Source organism: Chlorocebus sabaeus, chromosome 11, assembly GCF_047675955.1.
Source record: "Chlorocebus sabaeus isolate Y175 chromosome 11, mChlSab1.0.hap1, whole genome shotgun sequence".
Lineage (NCBI taxonomy): Eukaryota > Metazoa > Chordata > Mammalia > Primates > Cercopithecidae > Chlorocebus > Chlorocebus sabaeus.
In genome coordinates this window covers 791,968-809,329 of record NC_132914.1, presented here as the reverse complement: position 1 = coordinate 809,329, position 17,362 = coordinate 791,968, and the positions used below count along the sequence as shown (strand labels likewise).

The 17,362-nt window shown below is 47.1% G+C and overlaps 1 protein-coding gene and 1 non-coding gene across 5 annotated transcripts in view; both read left to right on the top strand.

Annotated features, from left to right (window-relative positions):
• The window catches only part of NINJ2 (ninjurin 2), a 96,925-nt gene that overhangs the window by 60,597 nt on the left and 18,966 nt on the right, over positions 1–17,362 (top strand). The window contains exon 1 of one of the 4 annotated variants that reach the window (XM_073020323.1): positions 2,365–2,721. The exons of the other annotated variants lie outside the window; for them this stretch is intronic. Within the exon in view, the coding sequence (XP_072876424.1) occupies positions 2,719–2,721 (3 nt within the window). The 5' untranslated portion in view covers positions 2,365–2,718. Of the gene's footprint in view, positions 1–2,364; positions 2,722–17,362 lie in introns of those variants that run through there. 4 annotated transcript variants of the gene reach the window in all.
• LOC119620768 (U7 small nuclear RNA) lies at positions 12,632–12,691 on the top strand. Its single transcript, XR_005237318.1, has one exon. It is a non-coding gene; the product is annotated as a U7 small nuclear RNA (small nuclear RNA).

Here is a 17,362-nt window from a genome sequence, read left to right as displayed (position 1 = left end):
TGCGCTCCAGCCTGGGCAACAGAGTGAGACCCCGTCTCAAAAAACAAAACAAAACCCACAATGAGACAGCACTTGATGCTTATTAGGAGACTGTTATTTTAAGAAAACAGATAATTACAAGTAGTGGTACGGATGCGGAGAAACTGGAACCTCCTACGTTACTGGCTGGAATGCAAAACGATGCAGCCACTTTGGAAAACAGTCTGGCAGTTCCTCAAAAAGCCGATCGCAGAGGTACTGTATGACCCAGCAATTAACTCCACTCCTAGGTATATCCATTCACACAACGAATGAATATGCAGAGCAGCATTATTTATAAAAGTAAAAAAACGAAAACAACTCAGATTCCTGTAAGCAAAATGTATATCCAAGGAAATATTTATTCAGTGATAAAAAGAAACGAAGTACTGAAACATGCTACAGCATGAACTTCGAAAACATTACGCTAAATGAGCATCACAAAGGACCACATAGTATGTGATCCCACTGATAGGAGCTCTCCCGAATCTATACAGACAGAAAGGAGATTGGTGGTTGCCTGGCGAGGGCTGGGGAGAAGGCAGGGATGAGCACTGGGCTTCTTTTGGGGATGATGAAAATGTTCTAGAATTGATTGTGATGATGTTTGCACAACTCTGTAAGTACTAAAAGCCACTGAACGGTACGGTTTAAATAGGTGAACTGTGTGGCGTGTGAATTACGGCTCAGTAAAGCTGCTCTGGTGGAGTTTCTGGTCAACCCTCCAGGTCTGACTGCAGTTCTCCAGTGTCATCACTGCTGAGTGTGGAGGCCTCCAGTGTCCCGTATGCATGGGCTCCTCAATCAAAACCAGATAGGACATCGCATCTGAAGTGACACATCTGTTCTTAATTGAATGGTTATTAATTAAGGGACTGCTACTGGCTTCATCTGGGGATGTCAGTGCCTTAAAATGGTGTTTATCAAGTCAGACAGATAAATAAACTGGGTCAGACTCTACTCCCTTATTCCCATGGAGATCATTTTATTTCATTTAGTTATTTTTTTGACACAGAATCGCACTCTCTTGCTCACGCTGATCTTGGCTCCCTGCAACCTCCGCCTCCCAGGTTCAAGTGATTCTCCTGCCTCAGCCTCCCAAGTAGCTGAGATTACAGGCACCTGCCACCACACCCAGATGATTTTTTTGTATTTTTAGTAGAGATGGGGTTTTGCCATGTTGGCCAGGCTGGTCTAGACTAGAATGAACTCCTGGTCTCAAGTGATCTGCCTACCTCGGCCTCCCAAAGTGCTAGGATTACAGGCATAAGCCACTACACCTGGCTATTTGTTTTTTTTTTAAGTTAATTTTTAAAAAGATATATTTTTAAATTCATGGTAAGTAATACAAAAAGCACCTACCTAGTTCCATGCATTCTAAATGAGGATGCAAACCCAGTTCATGCATTTATTCAACAAATACTGAGCGTTCTCAATGCGCTGGCTTCTCTGCCAGATTCTGCAAATGCAGCAGAGAGCAAATCACAGCGAGGAGAGAGCTAAATAATAAGTCTTCTGGTCAAGGTGGACCTGCCTTTCAAAGAACGGACAGAGATCTCCCTACCAGAGGAATTGGGAGTGTTTTAACTACTGAGAGTTCAGATAAATTTCTACAAATCTTGTTTTCACCCTTTGAAACCTTAAGATTGATTTTTTTTAATTATGTAAATACTAGAACAACCCTAACAAATAGAAAAAAAGAAATTTACAACAATTCTGGGCCAGGCATGGTGGCTCATGCTTGTAATCCCAGCACTGTGGGAGGCCGAGGTGGGAGGATTGCCTGAGCTCGGGAGGTCAGCGCTGCAGTGAGCTATGATCACGCCATGCACTCCAGCCTGAGCAGCAGAGGGAGACTATCTCAACACACACACACACACACACACACACACACACACACACACAAATTTGTCACCTTGCCTTCCATCTAATTTCAAACTGTTTCTCCACTCCACCCATTTTTAATTTAATTTTGTTTTATTCTTTCTTTATTTTTTGAGATGGAGTCTCCCTCTGTTGCCCAGTCTGGAGTGCAGTGGCACGATCTCAGCTTACTACAACCTCCACCCCTCGGGTTCAAGTGATTCTCCCGCCTCAGCCTCCTGAGTAGCTGGGACTACAGGCCGGCATCACTCATGCCCAGCTAACGTTTTTTGTATTTTAGCAGAGATGGGGTTTCACCGTGTTGCCCAGGCTGGTCTCGAACTCCTGAGCTCAGGCGATCTGCCCACCTTGGCCTCCCAAAGTGCTGGGATTACAGGCCTAAGCCACTACACCTGGCCTCCACCCATTTTTGTAAAGCCTCTAGCTCCATTTCCCTCGTTATCTTGACCACCTTTTCCCCTCATAGCCTTGATCACCTTCACTGCATGTCTCCCAGAAGGACCCAGCTGCAAGGACCTCCCAAGATCGCTGAGAAATTCAGCCCTGAGGAATTGAAGCTTGGAGGTAGCCAAGACCCCCCAGTGGCTCGGGCGTTCGGAAGGAGTAAAGGAGGAAATGTGAATCTCAGTGCCAGTTTGCTTCTGGGCACATTCCTCAGACTCAGAAACCAGGCAGGGGAGGGCTGAGTATCAGGACCCTGGCAGCCGGGCAGAAGGAGGTGGACTGGGCCAGAACTGCGCAAAACTTGGTATCAGAGCTATCCTGAGAGCGCGGCTGCTCCTGTGCCCAGAGACGGACAATGTGAACACTGGCGCCATGGTGAGTCAGTGGGGGCATCTTGGGGAGGAATGTGGGCCCCCCTGGGCACGCTGGGGTGCAGGTCTGACCAAGCTGAGGAGGGGAGGCGGTAGGCCAAGTGCAGTGGTGGGGCGGGAAGGGCCCCCACACTTCCAGACTTGCTGGGACCGAGTGGTCCTGATCTCCCAGCTCTACTGAGGCAAGTCAGGGTTCAAATCCCAATGAAGCCATCAACATGCGTGGTATCCCGATAAGTCTCTTAACCTCTCTGAGTTGTTTTCTCGCCAGTAAATGGGGGGCTAATCCCCCCTTGCAGGACGTTGCAGAGATCATGTCGTGAAGTCTCACACGGCTCCGCTGCTCAATGCGTGGTTTGCACTGTAGCTAGGACACTCCCCTTTTCTTGGGGGCTACGACCCCCACTAAATGTCTAAGATTTAGCTTTGTTCTTCTCATTTCTTATCCACTAACAAATTAACCGGAGCGGGAGAGGAATACTTTTTTTTTTTTTTTGAGACGAAGTCTCGCTCGTGTCCCCCAGGCTGGAGCGTGTTGGTGCGATCTCGGCTCACTGCAACCTCTGCCTCCTGGGTTCAAGTGATTCTCCTGCCTCAGCCCCCGCCGAGTAGCTGAGATTACAGGCGCCGCCCCCACACCTGGCTAGTTTTTTGGTATTTTTAATAGAGATGGGGTTTCACCATATTGGTCTGGAATACTTTCTAAATGTGTGCTTTATTTATTTCAGTATTTCTCTCTTTTTCGGCTGGTACAAGAAATACATCCTTGTAACAAAAATACAAGCACTGTAGGCCAGGCGTGGTGGCTCATGCCTGTAATCCCGGCACTTTGGGAAGCCAAGGTGGGTGGATCACTGGAGCCTAGCAGTTGGAGACCAGCCTGGCCAACATGGTGAAACCCCGTCTCTACCAAAAATGTGAAAATTAGCCGGGTGTGGTGGTGCACACCTGTGTTCCCAGGTACATGGGAAGCTGAGGTGGGAGGATGGCTAGAGCCTGGGAAGTCGAGGCTGCAGTGAACCGTGACTGCGCCACTGTACTGCAGCCTGGGTGACAAACAAAGACCCTGTCTCAAAAACAAAGTTAAAACTAAAATGTTGTAGAAAATAATATTAAACAGGATTTTAAATTTTCCTTAATTCTATCGGCCAAAGATAATTGCTATAAACAGTTTGATGCCTATCAGGTGTACCTCAAATGACTCTAATTAGGTTCAGTTGACGACCGTGTTTTAAATGTCTCCCTCCCTTTCTCCTCATTTCTCACAGCCCAAGCTGAGTCATGGGTGAGCTCCTTCGAAAGTGGCCTGTGGCCAGGTCCACAGCACTCACACCTTAGACATAGCCCTGTCTGGTAAGATGGGCAAGCTCGGGCAGCCCTCTCCAGTCCTCTCTGGAATCCACTGCCAGTTTCCTCCCTCTGGGCAGAGGAAGGGCAAGGAGGAGGGTGGAGGTGGAACGGAGCTGTGGACACAGCTACCTGCTCAAAGTAGATCCGCACTTACCCCCTGGGGAAGTGACTGAAAACACCTGTGAAGCAGCCAAGCATGGAAACATCCTCGCACATACCAGAAACAGGGTGTTGGCAAAGTGCTGTCTGTACATATCTACACACACACACACACAGGTTGTACACGGTGTGTGTGTGAACAGCTCTTCCCTTTCCCACCAGTTAACAAGCTCATCCCCTTACAGGAAACTTATCCGCAGGTGCTTGTGTTTATATATGAGAGACCAAGCTTTCTCCACAGGGGACCTCCTACCTACACAAATGAGCCCAGAGTTACAAAGAAAAATCCTACCAGAGATAATAAATTGTCCTTTATACCCGAAGGGTCCGGCATTATACTAGAGGGCTTCAACAAGGCAAAGGCCTCTGGCCCCTCTGGCCTTTAATAGCCCGGCATTCCCCGAAAGCAACAATGCCCCGGACCCTCCACACCTTCAACGCCGAGTTGGTTGTCCTGCAAAGGTGAGCCTCCCGCGACACTTCTTGGTGTGCATTGTTAGTGGTAACTCCCACTAATACATTCGCCTCTTCGGCTTCTCAGATTCTATCTCCTCCATGAAATGTTCTTGGCCAATGGCAAGAGAAGTAGAAATTTCACTTGGCCTTACTTTGCCTCAAAGCACAATGTCTTCGAGACTTCTTCAATTCGTCATATACAAGGAACAGCTCCGTGGTTTTATGTCACATGAATAATATGTGCTGCCTTTATTCTTTGATTTGTCTGGTCTATTTTCACTTGTGTGTTCCTTATAGTCTTTAAGTCTGTCCATGTCAGACTATGTTTTCCTGTGTCACCATGCTCTTAGTACAACCCTTAGTATCCTGGGCAAACAGTGGAAATCTCACAAGCCTGTCTATAAGAAACTCATAATAATAGCAACACTAAGATTTATTGAGTGCTGCACAATCTTATAAGTACTTTACGTGCGTTAACCCATGTCGTGCTCAGAACCAGCCTGTCAGGAAGGTACTATTATCATTTTCATGCTACACGTGAGGAAACTGAGGCACAGAAAGGTGAACTGACTTGCACAAGGTCACACAGATGGTGGAACCAGACATCACCCAGAAACCCACAACCTACAGCCGCTGACCATTTAGTGTCTCGCCTTCTATTTTTCCCCTTTGTATATAAAGGCATTTTGTTTTATTTTAGAAAACTGGGATCATAATTGTACTTAATAGGTGTGTTATTCGGTTTAGGGTATAAATTTGTAATAGTTGTGACATGACTTTTAAAAAGTTTTTCATGTGACAGAAGTTTAACTTTTTTTTATGTTCATTAATCTTTTCCACTGTGAATTCTGCCTTTTTGTTTTTGTTTTTTGAAACGGGGTCTCACTCTCATCGTCCAGTCTGGAGTGCAGTGGTACAATAACAGTTCACTGCAACCTTGACTTCCTGGGCTCAAGTGATCCTCCCACCTCAGCCTCCCGTAGCTGGGACTACAGGCACACGCCATCATGCCCGGCTAATGTTTTGTATTTTTGGTAGAGACAGGATTTTGCCATGTTCCCTAGGCCGGTCTCCAACCCCTGGCCTCCAGGGATGCCCCTGCTTCAACCTCCCAAAGTGCTGGGATTATAGGGATGAGCTACCGCATCCAGCTTGCCACTTTTTTATATTTGGAAAATTTTTCTCCATTGAGTCACGCTCTTGTCTTTGGTTTTATTGTTTGTTTCTTTCTTTTTAAACTTTATTTTTTTAGAGTGGTTTTAGATTCACAGCAAAATTCATAGCAAAATTAGGAGGAAGGTACAGAGATTCCCCCTATGGCTCCTGTCCCTACATATGCACAGCCGCCCCCATTATCAATGTCCGCCAGGAGAGGGGTCCATTTGTTGCAGCTAATGAGGTTGCATCGACACATCATTACCGCGCAACATCTGTAGTTTACATTAGAGTCGCTCCTGGTATGTTGTGCATTCTACAGTTTTGGACAAACGCATAACGGCATGTTTCCACCGTCATGCTATTCTACAGAGTATTTTCATTTTGGTGGCTTCCAAGTTTTGGCAATTATGTATAAAGCTTCCATAAACATCCATGTGCAGATTTTTGTGTGAACATAAGTTTTCAGTTCATTTGGGAAAATCCCAAGGAGCGTGGTTGCTGGATCGTATGGAAGAGTATGTTGAATTTTGAAAGAAATTGCCAAACTGTGTTCCAAAGTGGCTGTAGCATTTCGCGTTCCCACCGGCAATGAACAAGGATGTCATTCCACATCCTTGTCAGCATTTGGTATCATCGCTGTTCTGGATTTTGGCCATTCTCATCAAATTGTTGTTTTAATATGCACTTTCCTGATGGCATATCATGTGGACATCTTTTTATGTACTTACTTGCCATTTTACGTCTTCATTGATGAGGTGTCTGTGAAGAGGTCTTTGGCCCATTTTTTCAAATCAGGTTCATATTCTGATTGTTGAATTTTAAAAGTTTAAGAATTTACATATTTTAGATAACTGTCCTTTATCAGAAGTTTTGTTTTGTTTTGTTTTCCCGAGACGGAGTCTCGCTCTTGTCCCCAAGGCTGGAGTGCAGTGGCACAATCTCGGCTCACTGCAACCTCTGCCTCCCGGGTTCAAGCGATTCTCCTGCCTCAGCCTCCCAAGTAGCTGAGATTACAGGTATGCACCACCTTGCCCAGCTAATTTTGTATTTTTAGTAGAGACGGGGTTTCTCCATGTTGACCAAGGCTGCTCTCGAACTCCCGACCTTGGGTGATCCACCTGCCTTGGCCTCCCAAAGTGCTGGGATTACAGGTGTGAGCCACCACGCCTGGCCAGTATTTTTTGCAAATATTTTCTCCCAGTCTGTGGCTTATCTTCTGATTGTCTTGACATTGTCTTTTACCGAGCAGAGGCTTTTGGTTTAATAAAGTCCAGTTTATCAATTATTTCTTTCATGAATTGTGCATTTAGTGTTGTATATAAAAAGTCATATTGTCATGACGTAACAACCTAGGATGGAAATCCTATGTCATCCTATCCTATGTTATGTCATCTAGATTTTCTCCTGTTACTGTCTCGGAATTTTATAGCTTTGTGTTTTACATGTAGGTCTATGATTCATTTTGAGGTAACTTTTGTGAAGAGTGTAGGTCTGTGTCCAGATTCTCTTTTTTTTCTTTTTGCGTGTGGATGTCCAGTTATTGCAGCACAGTTAGTTGGAAAGAGTATCTTTGCTCTATTTTGTTATCTTTGCTCTTTTGTCAAAGGTCAGTTGACTCTATTTATGTGGGTCTATTTCTGGACTCTCTATTCTGCTCCATTGATCTACTTGTCTACCCTTTTGATAATATCACACCGTGTTGATTACTGTAGCTTTGTATTAAGTAAGGAGTGTCAGTCCTCTGACTTTATGTTTTTCCTTTAATATTGAGTTGACTATTCTGCATCTTTTGCCTCTCCGTGTAAACTTTAGAATTGGTTTGTTGATATCTACAAAATAACTTGCTGGGATTTTGATCGGGATTGCATTGAATCTGTAGATCAAGTTAGAAAGAAGTGATGTCTTGACAGTATTGAGTCTTTCTATTCATGAACATGGAATATCTCTCTATTTATTCTGTTGTTTTCTTTCTTTCTTTTTCTTCTTTGTTTTTGTTTTTATTTTTTAAAAAAAAATTGAGACAGGATCTTGCTATGTTGCCCAGGGCGGTCATGAACTCCTAGACTCAAGTGATCCACCCACCTTGGCCTCCCAAAGTGTTGGAATTATAGTTGTGAACCACAGCACCCAGCCCAGTTCTTTGATTTCTTTCATCAGAGTTTTGTAGTTTTCTTCATATAGATCTTGTAAATATTCTGTTAGATTTATATGTAAGTAGTTCATTGTTATTGATATATAATATCTGTACCTATTTATGGAGTACATGAGTAGTTGATTTTTTGAGCACTAATGTAAATGGCATTGTGTTTTTAATTTCGGATTCCACTTATTCACTGATGATATATAGGAAAACAATTGACTTTTGTATATTAACCTTGTATCCTGCAACCTTGTAATAATTGCTTATTAGTTTCAGGGATTTTCTTTATTATTTTAGATTTTCTACATAGACGATCTTGTCATCTGTGAACAAAGACAGTTTTGTTTCTTTCTTCCCAATCTGTATACATTTTTTCCTCATCTTATTGCATTAGCTAGGAGTTCCAGTATCATGTTGAAAGGGAGTGGTGAGAGGGGAGATCTTGCCTTGTTCCCCGTCTTAGTGTTAAAGCTCTTAGTTTCTCACCATTAAGTGTGATGTTAGCTATAGGTTTTTTTGTAGACATTCTTTATGAAGTTGAGGAAGTTTCCCTCTATTGTTTCTTTTTTACTTTTATTTAAGCTATTTGAAATTTATTTGATAACTAATTTGCCCCCTTCCCTGATAAGTTTGTGATGCTGCTGCTGTTGATGCTGCTGCTGCTGCTGCTGCTTTCTTCTTTCTTCTTTCTTTCTTCTTTCTTCTTTCTTCTTCTTTCTTCTTCCTTCTTCTTCCTCCTTCTTCCTCCTCCTTCCTCCTCCTTCCTCCTCCTTCCTCCTCCTTCCTCCTTCTTCCTCCTCCTTCTTCTCCTCCTCCTCCTCCTCCTTCTTCTTCTTCTTTTTTCTTCCTCTTATGCTTCTACTTCCTCCTCCTTCTCCTTGTCCTCTTCCTCCTCCTCCTTCTGCTCCTCCTCCTCCTCCTTTTTGAGACAGGGTCTCACTCTGTCATCCAGGCTGGAGGCAGTGGCACAATCACGGTTCACTGCAGCCTCAACCTCCTGGGTTCAAGCGCTCCTCCCACCTCAGCCTCTTGAGTAGCTAGGACTGCAGGTGTGCACCACCACGCCTGGCCAATTTTACTTTTTGTTGAGACAGGGTTTTGCCCTATTGCCCAGGCTAGTCTCAAACTCCTGGGCTTAAGCGATCCTCCTACCTCAGCTTCCCACAGTGCTGGGAAGCTGTGATGAAGCTATAAGCTTCATCACAGGCATGAGCCACTGCGCCCTGCCTGTGATGCTTCTTTAACACTCATTGGGTTTTAAGATCTGTTTCAAAGTTGACTGGGTAGTAAATGTTGACGTATCGCAGGGAAATTCTTGCCTTCTTATTCGTTTCTGCCCCTAAGAGTTCTTAGTAATTGTGCCTTAATATTTTACCAAATAAACAATATAGTCATTACACCAAGTCAGTATTGCAGTAAACCTAATACATTGAGAATAGTTCCTATATTTAACATAGATTTCTGGATTTCTTTTCCATTAAAAATATCTTCTTTCCTACTATATTTATAACATCTGTATCAACTCTACTTTTGTCCATTCATTTTTTTCCCTGTTTTTTTTCTTGATTGCATTTTTAGGGAAAGGATTTATTTTACTTTTCTTTAAAAAAAAAAGCCATTCCATAGTTTTGTTTACTCAATCTACTCATATCCTTGTAACTCACAAATTTCTGTAATTATCTTAATTTTGTTCTTCTTTGCTATTTCCCTAAGGTGTGTTTAATTGTTCTTTTCATAACTTTTCTGAGACGAATTTCAGTTTGCTTATTTTCACTATTTTTTGTAATGACAGTATTTATCCCTGAACAGAGCTTGAACTTGGACTACGTTCCTTAGGATGCTCTGGTTCTTACAACTAACCAAATAATCTGTAGTTGAATATTATTGTTATCTTTTTTGAGACGGAATTTTGCTCTTAATGCCCAGGCTGGAGGGCAATGGCATGATCTTGGCTCACTGCAACCTCCACCTCCTGGGTTCAAGCGATTCTCCTGCCTCAGCCTCCCAAGTAGCTGGGATTGCAGGCATGCGCCACCTTGCCCAGTTAATTTTGTATTTTCGGTAGAGACGGGTTTCACCATGTTGGCCAGGCTGGTCTTGAACTCCTGACCTCAAGTGATCCCCCTGCCTTGACTTCCCAAAGTGCTGGGATTACAGGAGCGAGCCACTGTGCCCGGCCAGAGAAGCTAGTTATTCTGTTTCTTCATAATCTGTGTCCAGCATCTTTCTTCTTTTGTTCAACACCTTTTTGTTGGATATTCACAAGACTGTACCATGACAGGTCCACTCTGGACTCCTCCAGCAGTGATAGCTCCCTCGTGTTATCTATAGCACACCCCGAACTATTTTAAATGTTTCCTGCAGTTGTCCCAGCGACCCAGTGAGGTAGGGACTATCTGTTACCCCATTTTGCACCTGGGGACACAATGGCTCAGACAACTTAACTTGTCCAGGGTCACCTAGCTAGCAGGTAGAAAAGCCAGACTTGACCCCATTCTAACTTCAAAGTTCCCATTTTTCATCTGTCACCGATTAATGGAAAGTTCACCAAGAATGCAAACAAGATATGCGTTTGGCTACAGCCTGGTGGCTGGAGCTCCAGGCCTTCAGGCTAAAGGAACAGTTGGAAGGATGAGCAGAGCAGGAGGGGCAAGGGGGTGACATGGGAAAAATGCCGGGGGGCCCTCTGTCTGCTCAAAATTGACTAGTTAAGTCACATACCATACCTGCCACTGGCCACTTCGCTCTTTCAGAAGGTTTTACTGTGCAAACGATGCCCAGAACCTGGGAAATATCTCTGAAGAAACACCCTTGGCCCTCGCAGCCAACTCCCACAAAGCCTGGCAGCACCCCCAGCCCAGCTGCACAATAAGATAAGACGTGCCCAAGGGACCTGGGGAGAGAAGCCAGACTGGTGACACTGCACTGCTCCCTCCGTGGCATCTGTTCACAGCAGACACTGTCCCTCCAGGGACCCGGAGCTCAGTCAAAAGGCCTCTGGTTTTAAGACCAGCTCTATAGAACTCCTCTAGCACTGCCCATCCAGAGGGCTTCTGCACTCAGAATTGCCCCCAACCCTCAGACCAACACAGTAGACGAGTCAGCACTCAGTCCTCGGCAGCCGGTGGTGGTAGTCATGACTAGGAGAAAGGGCCTTGCAGCAGGAGAGCACACAGCCCAGGTTGTTGATGTGGGCATGAGTGGCAGGGCTATTTCTGCCCAGCTAAGTGCTGTCAGCAAGCAGAAGGTGAGGGGAGATGCTGCCGGGAGTTGTAAGATCTAGGCCTGGCACCGGCTGCTTGAACCCTGCTGAGGACCCAGCATGCTGTAGTACCTAAACTGCCCTGACGGTTGGTTCACACAAACCATGTGACGGTGAGAGGCCCTAACAACACTGAATCCCGAAACAGGAGCCGGAGAACCCAGGGACTGTCACACCGTTTTGAAAAGAGGCACCGCTCTCACTGAACTTCTTTTCTCTGCTACCTCCCTATAACCTTGACAGTAAGTGGTGGTGTCCTGGGCTCCGATCAGCCGTAAGCATCAGCCTCAAAGGACTATGCCCTTGACAGGCTTCCGAGTGCCCCGGGCAGTGGCTGGGCAGCCTGCCGTAATCCACACCGGGCAACTGTGTCTGTGCAGATTACCAAGGTGCCCCTTTTACACAAGAGCCACATTCCTGGAAAGTTGTTCATCAACTGAGTCCTACTGGGGCTGCAACGCTGAGGGTGCATTTTCAGACTGCGAAGGCACGATGTTGCCACCGGCCAGAAGCCCAGGGTGTCGTCCTCCACCCCTCCCTTTCCCACACCTCAGCATCGAATCGCTCACCCAGCCCTGCCAGTTCTATTTCCTCACCCTGTCTTGGGGCAGTCCCATTTTTATACCCACTGCTGTGCTGCAGACCCCCAGCAGGGCTCCCCGCACATGGCTCTCCGCTCCAGCCCATCCTTCGAGCTGCTTCCATCATGTTCCTGCTAAAATGCTGCTGCAGCACATTGTGAAGCTGAGGCAGGAGGACCACTTGTTTGAGACCAGGAGTTCGAGACCAGCCTGTGCAATATAGCAAGACACCGTCTCTACAAAAAATAACAAAAATCAGAAATGAAATGCTGCTCTAAGGATGCCCCAGCTGAGGAAAATCTTCCTACTGCTCCCTGCCGCCCTCAGGGCAAAGCCTGAGTCCCTTACCAGCCCCAGCCTGATCCGCTGCCCCACACCGCTCCACCTCTGCCTTCTACCCGTACCCGAGGGCCCCTTGGGTCCTGACAGTGAGCCCCCACCCTCTCTGAGACGGCCGCCACAGCAGCCCATCCACCTCATCCCACGGAGGAAAACTGAGCCAAGGAGACAATCCTCCCCCAAACTTACCATCTGTTTCCCCCATTCCAGAAGTTTCTTGAGAGCAGGCGCCATATGGATTCGTCTCTGCATGCCCAGCCTGAGACATCGGTGCCTAGGACTCAGGAGCATACCCAGCACATGCTTGTAGGACAAAGAAGTAAACAGGGAAGGGTGGGGGTTTTTGTTTTGTTTTTTGTTTTTTTTTTTTTTTTTTTTTTTGCTATTTCTCGTATATTTAATCTCATCATTATTATATTTTTCCTGATTATAAAAGGATGATGTCTTAGTTGTGAAAAATTAGAGTTGGAAGGATTACAGCTCTTTTAGAATTTGTCTAGCAGGTTTCCTGGTTTTTACTGAAACCAAACTCCTATGAGGAAAAAACCTACAATTGGGAAAACATCTAACTTAGAAAGAAAGGGAAAGTCCTTAGTGTGATATAAATTCCTCCCACGTTTGTTTCCTATGCTGATGCTGATGCATAGAAATATAAAGTGGATCCTCTGAATATTTTGTTTCGTTTTTACCAATATAGAATCATATCATGTTCTTACCGACTGGCTCCCCACTAAATACATTTTAGATATTTTCTGTATCTGTACAGGGGGATCTACCTCATTCTTTTTGTTTTGTTTCATTTTGTTCATTGTTTTTTACTGATGGAACAAGAACACCTCTCTCTTTTCAAAGACGTATGTAGTATTTAATTGTGTGGGTGTAGGCCAGTTTATTTAACCCACACGCCATTGATTACAATTTGACTCATTGCCAGGTTTTGACATTGTCGATAATGATGCGTTGAATAGCTTGTCTTTTTGAGCTTTGGAGAGCATTTTCTGTGGGAGACTTATTCTGCGGGAGGCTCCTAGAAGTGGACTTACTAGGTAAGACTATTAAATTTTAAGAGATAATTGTCAAATTGTCCTCCAAAAAAAGATTGTAACAATTTTGGTGCATTTGGTAGTAATTTACATTTCTACCAAGTCTGTGAAAGTGCTTTTCAGCCATGTCTTCACCAACACTGAGTGTTACCAGTCTCTTGAATCTTCACCAATCGTGTAGGCTACGCATATATCTTACACACATTGTGATGTTTCTTCAGGGGCTTGCTTGTTTGTACTCTGTTTTTCTGTTGGCTCACTTTTAAGGCCTCCACAGACTTCAGGAAAATCAGTCCTTTGTGTTCTGTGCAGCAGTGTTTCCCCCGTTTGTCTTTGTCTCCTGATTTTGTGTGGTGTGTGGTGGTCGAGGGAATGGCTGGAGCACGCTCTGAAGGCAGGCTACTTGGCCACCCTGGTTTTGTCCGTGACTTACTAGCTGAATGACCATAGTTCAGTTACTTAACCTCAGAGTCCCTCAGATAAGGACAGTACTTATCCCATGGGATTGTTACGAGAATGACATGACTTCAGATATATAAAGTGTTCTGTGCAGGGTTTGACATGAAATAAGCGCTATAGGGGGATATGCTATTACTATTTTGCATTCAACTAATTTTAATTTTATGCAGTCAAATGTGTGGATCCTTTATGGCTTCCGGATTTGATGTCACGCTTATAAAGGTTTTCCTCATTCTAAGATTAGAAAGATATTCACAAAGGGAACTATTTGAAGGAGACTGCGGGGAGTCCATTTGCAACACGGCTCTTCCTCCTTTCCTTCCCTCCCTTCCCTCCCTTCCCTCCCTTCCCTCCCTTCCCTCCCTTCCCTCCCTTCTCTCCCTTCTCTCCCTTCTCTTCCTTCTCTTCCTTCCCTCCCTTCCCTTCCTTCCGCCATTTTGCCGTCTTGTAAATTGATTTGGCTTTTCACATCCTGGGAATTTTTTTCAAGGGGAAACCTATCTAAGTGTACATAGTGGAAGGATGGCACACAGGTCTGGGGACTGTGGTGGCTGTCGTTTCATGTCTAAAGTGTAGCCTGCTAGGTCATCCCCTCCCTTCGTGGCTAAAACAACTGCTAGTTGTCAGTAAGTGCCAGCCTCACGCTCCGGCTCCTACCCTGAAGGAGTTCACCGTCCAGTGAGAGGACAGACAGTGACAGGTGGGAGGTGTCCTCACGGCCCTGTGGTGGAAATAACCAGCTTAGTGGAAGGAAGAGCTTCCTGGGTGGATGGCAGGAGGGGCCCCGAGGGCATTTCAAACACGGGGGATGGGGCGTTCAGTCCGCTCTACAAATCCTGGTGACCTGCCTGTGATGTGCGGGATCCCTGGCCACCCCGCCCCCACCCGCACAGAGGCCCCGGGACAGGGAAGAATGTCCCAGCGCTGGGCAGAGATGGAGAGTGGTCAGAGGCCAGACCACCAGCACCAGACCAAGACTAGGAAAGCCCAGCTCCCGTCCCAGCTCTAGAACTTCACTGGTCAGAGAGCCTAAGAGCCCTAAGAAAGGGACTTCATTCCTCTGGGACTCCCTTTGCATATCCTTACAATGCAGCCTCAGCTTCTGTCCTCAGGCAGCTGTGCAGATTCTGTAAAAGGCCAGTGTAGACATTCCGTCCTGCGCAACAAGCCGTGGACACCCTGGCAGTGCTTTCTGCCACCGCTTGACTGGGAGTTGCTCCCACCATGGGGACTGTGCTGTGGGTTCAGCCTGTCTGCATTCCCAGGGGCTCCTGGGCCTGCTTCCTCTGGAGGGGCAGCTTACCCTGGATCCAGACCTCCCCGTTTGCAGCCCGTCCTGGTAAGCTGGCTCTTGCCTCCTGCTCCCCTAGTCTTTTTGTTGAGTCCAGGTCCGGACTCTAGTCCACGACTATTGAACCCCGGCAGAGACGTTCCTCAGGAAGGGCTGAGTGTCCTCCTCCCCCAGGTGTTCAGTAGCAGGAAAAGAAACTGCGCTTGGGGAACCCACTCTTTCCCTTTGGCCTTGGTTATCCCCGATGTTGATATGAACCCCTCTTGGCACGGCCAGGGCTTCTGCCGTCTCCTCACACTAAGGGTTAAAGGCCTGCAGGGGACAGTGAGCTCTCCCACCCAAACTTCAGCTCCGTCCACGACACCAGAGCCCCATGAGTGGCGTCCCCCGTGGGCGGCAGTGATTCTCACGTGAGCAGGACCCCGAAGGCGAAGGTCACCGCAGAGGCGTCGCACACCTGGGTCCCTACCATCCAGTCAGAGGGCACGGGAGGGCACCGGGCTGCTGGGGAGAGGACCCTGGTGGGAGTCACAGAAGCCTTTGTCCAGTTTCAGCCGCCCAGTTCTGTTGCCTTGGAGAGGTCCTTGCCCCGATGGTTCTGTGTCCTGACTTATAAGACGGGAAGGTTGGACACAGGGCTGAAACGCATGCCCTGTCGGCGGATGGGAGCTTGTGCACTTTGAGGTTGGATGCCTTTGAGCGGGTGTGCGCTGCCCAGGGAGGAGCAGTTCCCACCCCTTCCACCTCCCATCCCTTCCACCAGTGAAGGCATTGGCGTTTGCATTTTGCGTGGCTCCCTGGCCCTGGCTTTTGAGAGAAGAGCCAGCAGCCTCTGGCCTTGTTGACACCATCATGTGAGACACCAGAGGGAAGGGCTAAGGACCGAGCCAGATCTGGCTGGGCCATCTCACCTGGAGGCCGACCTTGATCCAGGATGGAAACAATGAAGTTGTCACTGGCTTTCCCAAGGCCTGCGATCCTCCTGATAACCAGAAACCCCAAATTCTTATCTCCTGCTCTTCCAGGTAGGCTGGGCTGGCTTCCCAGGGCCTGCTTAGGTGGGCCCTGTGCTGAGAAGCGTCCTGCACTTGGTCTAATGCTCTGCTTTTGCCATCTTGAAATTCTGAATCTTTTTTCCCCCCTGTTTTAGACTTCATTCCTGAGGCTCACTCTTATCAGTTTGAAGGAGGGGCCCCATATGTTCATTTTTACTGGGCCATGCAAATTGTTGTGGGTTACATTAATACTCATTTAGAAACCTGTTACCAGTCTCCTCTATTAGGCAGAGCTTCGGTGATTACCAGAAGAACACTCTGAAGGAGGCTTCTTGTCTGTCTGGAGCCAGCTGAGATGGCCCTGAGATCCACAGAGCCTCCCCCACACCCCTGGATGGAGGTGCTCCTGCTCTTCCACCCGTCGTATCTCTCGCTCGGCACCCGTTCCTGTAATCAATCACAAACTCCGTCCGAGCTCTTCCTCTCTGAGCCATGCCCTCTGGACTCTGACTTGCCCCAAATAGACAGATGCTCAATACATATTTGCTGATTGGCTGGAAAGCAAACAGAGCTATCATCTCAGCACAGAGTTCAGGGCATTGCACACAGTGGGTGCTTCATCGACGCTGCTGACTCATCCGCGGAGCAGGCCAGGGTGCTACGCAGTGTGGCCGTGCCTGTGCTCAGCCCAGGCTTCACATCTCCCTCCAACCATTCCCCCTTCCTCCAACCATCGCCTACCTGACGAGCACAGAACTGACCCTGAAATCCTAGGCGCCGCTGTTGAATTATGGGGCTTCCTGGTGTGACGTTGTCCCCGGCAAACCTACTCTTTCCCTTTGGCCTTGTTTATTCCAGAAGTTGGTGTGGACCCCTCTTGGCATGGGCAGTTCTACCATCTGCTCACGCTAAGGGTTACAAGCGTGCAGCAGGGGAGCCCAGAGCCCCAGAGCCCAGGACACACAGCACCAGAGCCCAGTGCATGGAGGGGAGAGAATCACTGGTGGCAGCCGTTCTCTCGTGTGAGCAGGCTCCTGCAGATGAAGGTCACTGCAGAGAGAGCCTCCATTTCATGGTGGTGGAAATGGAGCCTTAGCAAAAAGAAAGATTTACTTTTATTTATGTGTTTATTGAGAAGGAGTCTCGCTCTGTCATCTAGGCTGGAGTGCGATGGTGCAATCTCAGCTCACTTCAACCTCCGCCTCCCGGTTCAAGCGATTCTCCTGCCTCAGCCTCCCAAGTAGGTGGGGCTACAGGGGCCCACCACCACACCTGGCTAATTGTTTTTTATTTTTAGTAGAGACAGGGTTTCACCATATTGGCCAGGCTGGTCTCGAACTCTTGACCTCGTGATCCACCCGCCTCCGCCTCCCAAAGTGCTGGGATTACAGGTGTGAGCACACCCCTGGCCT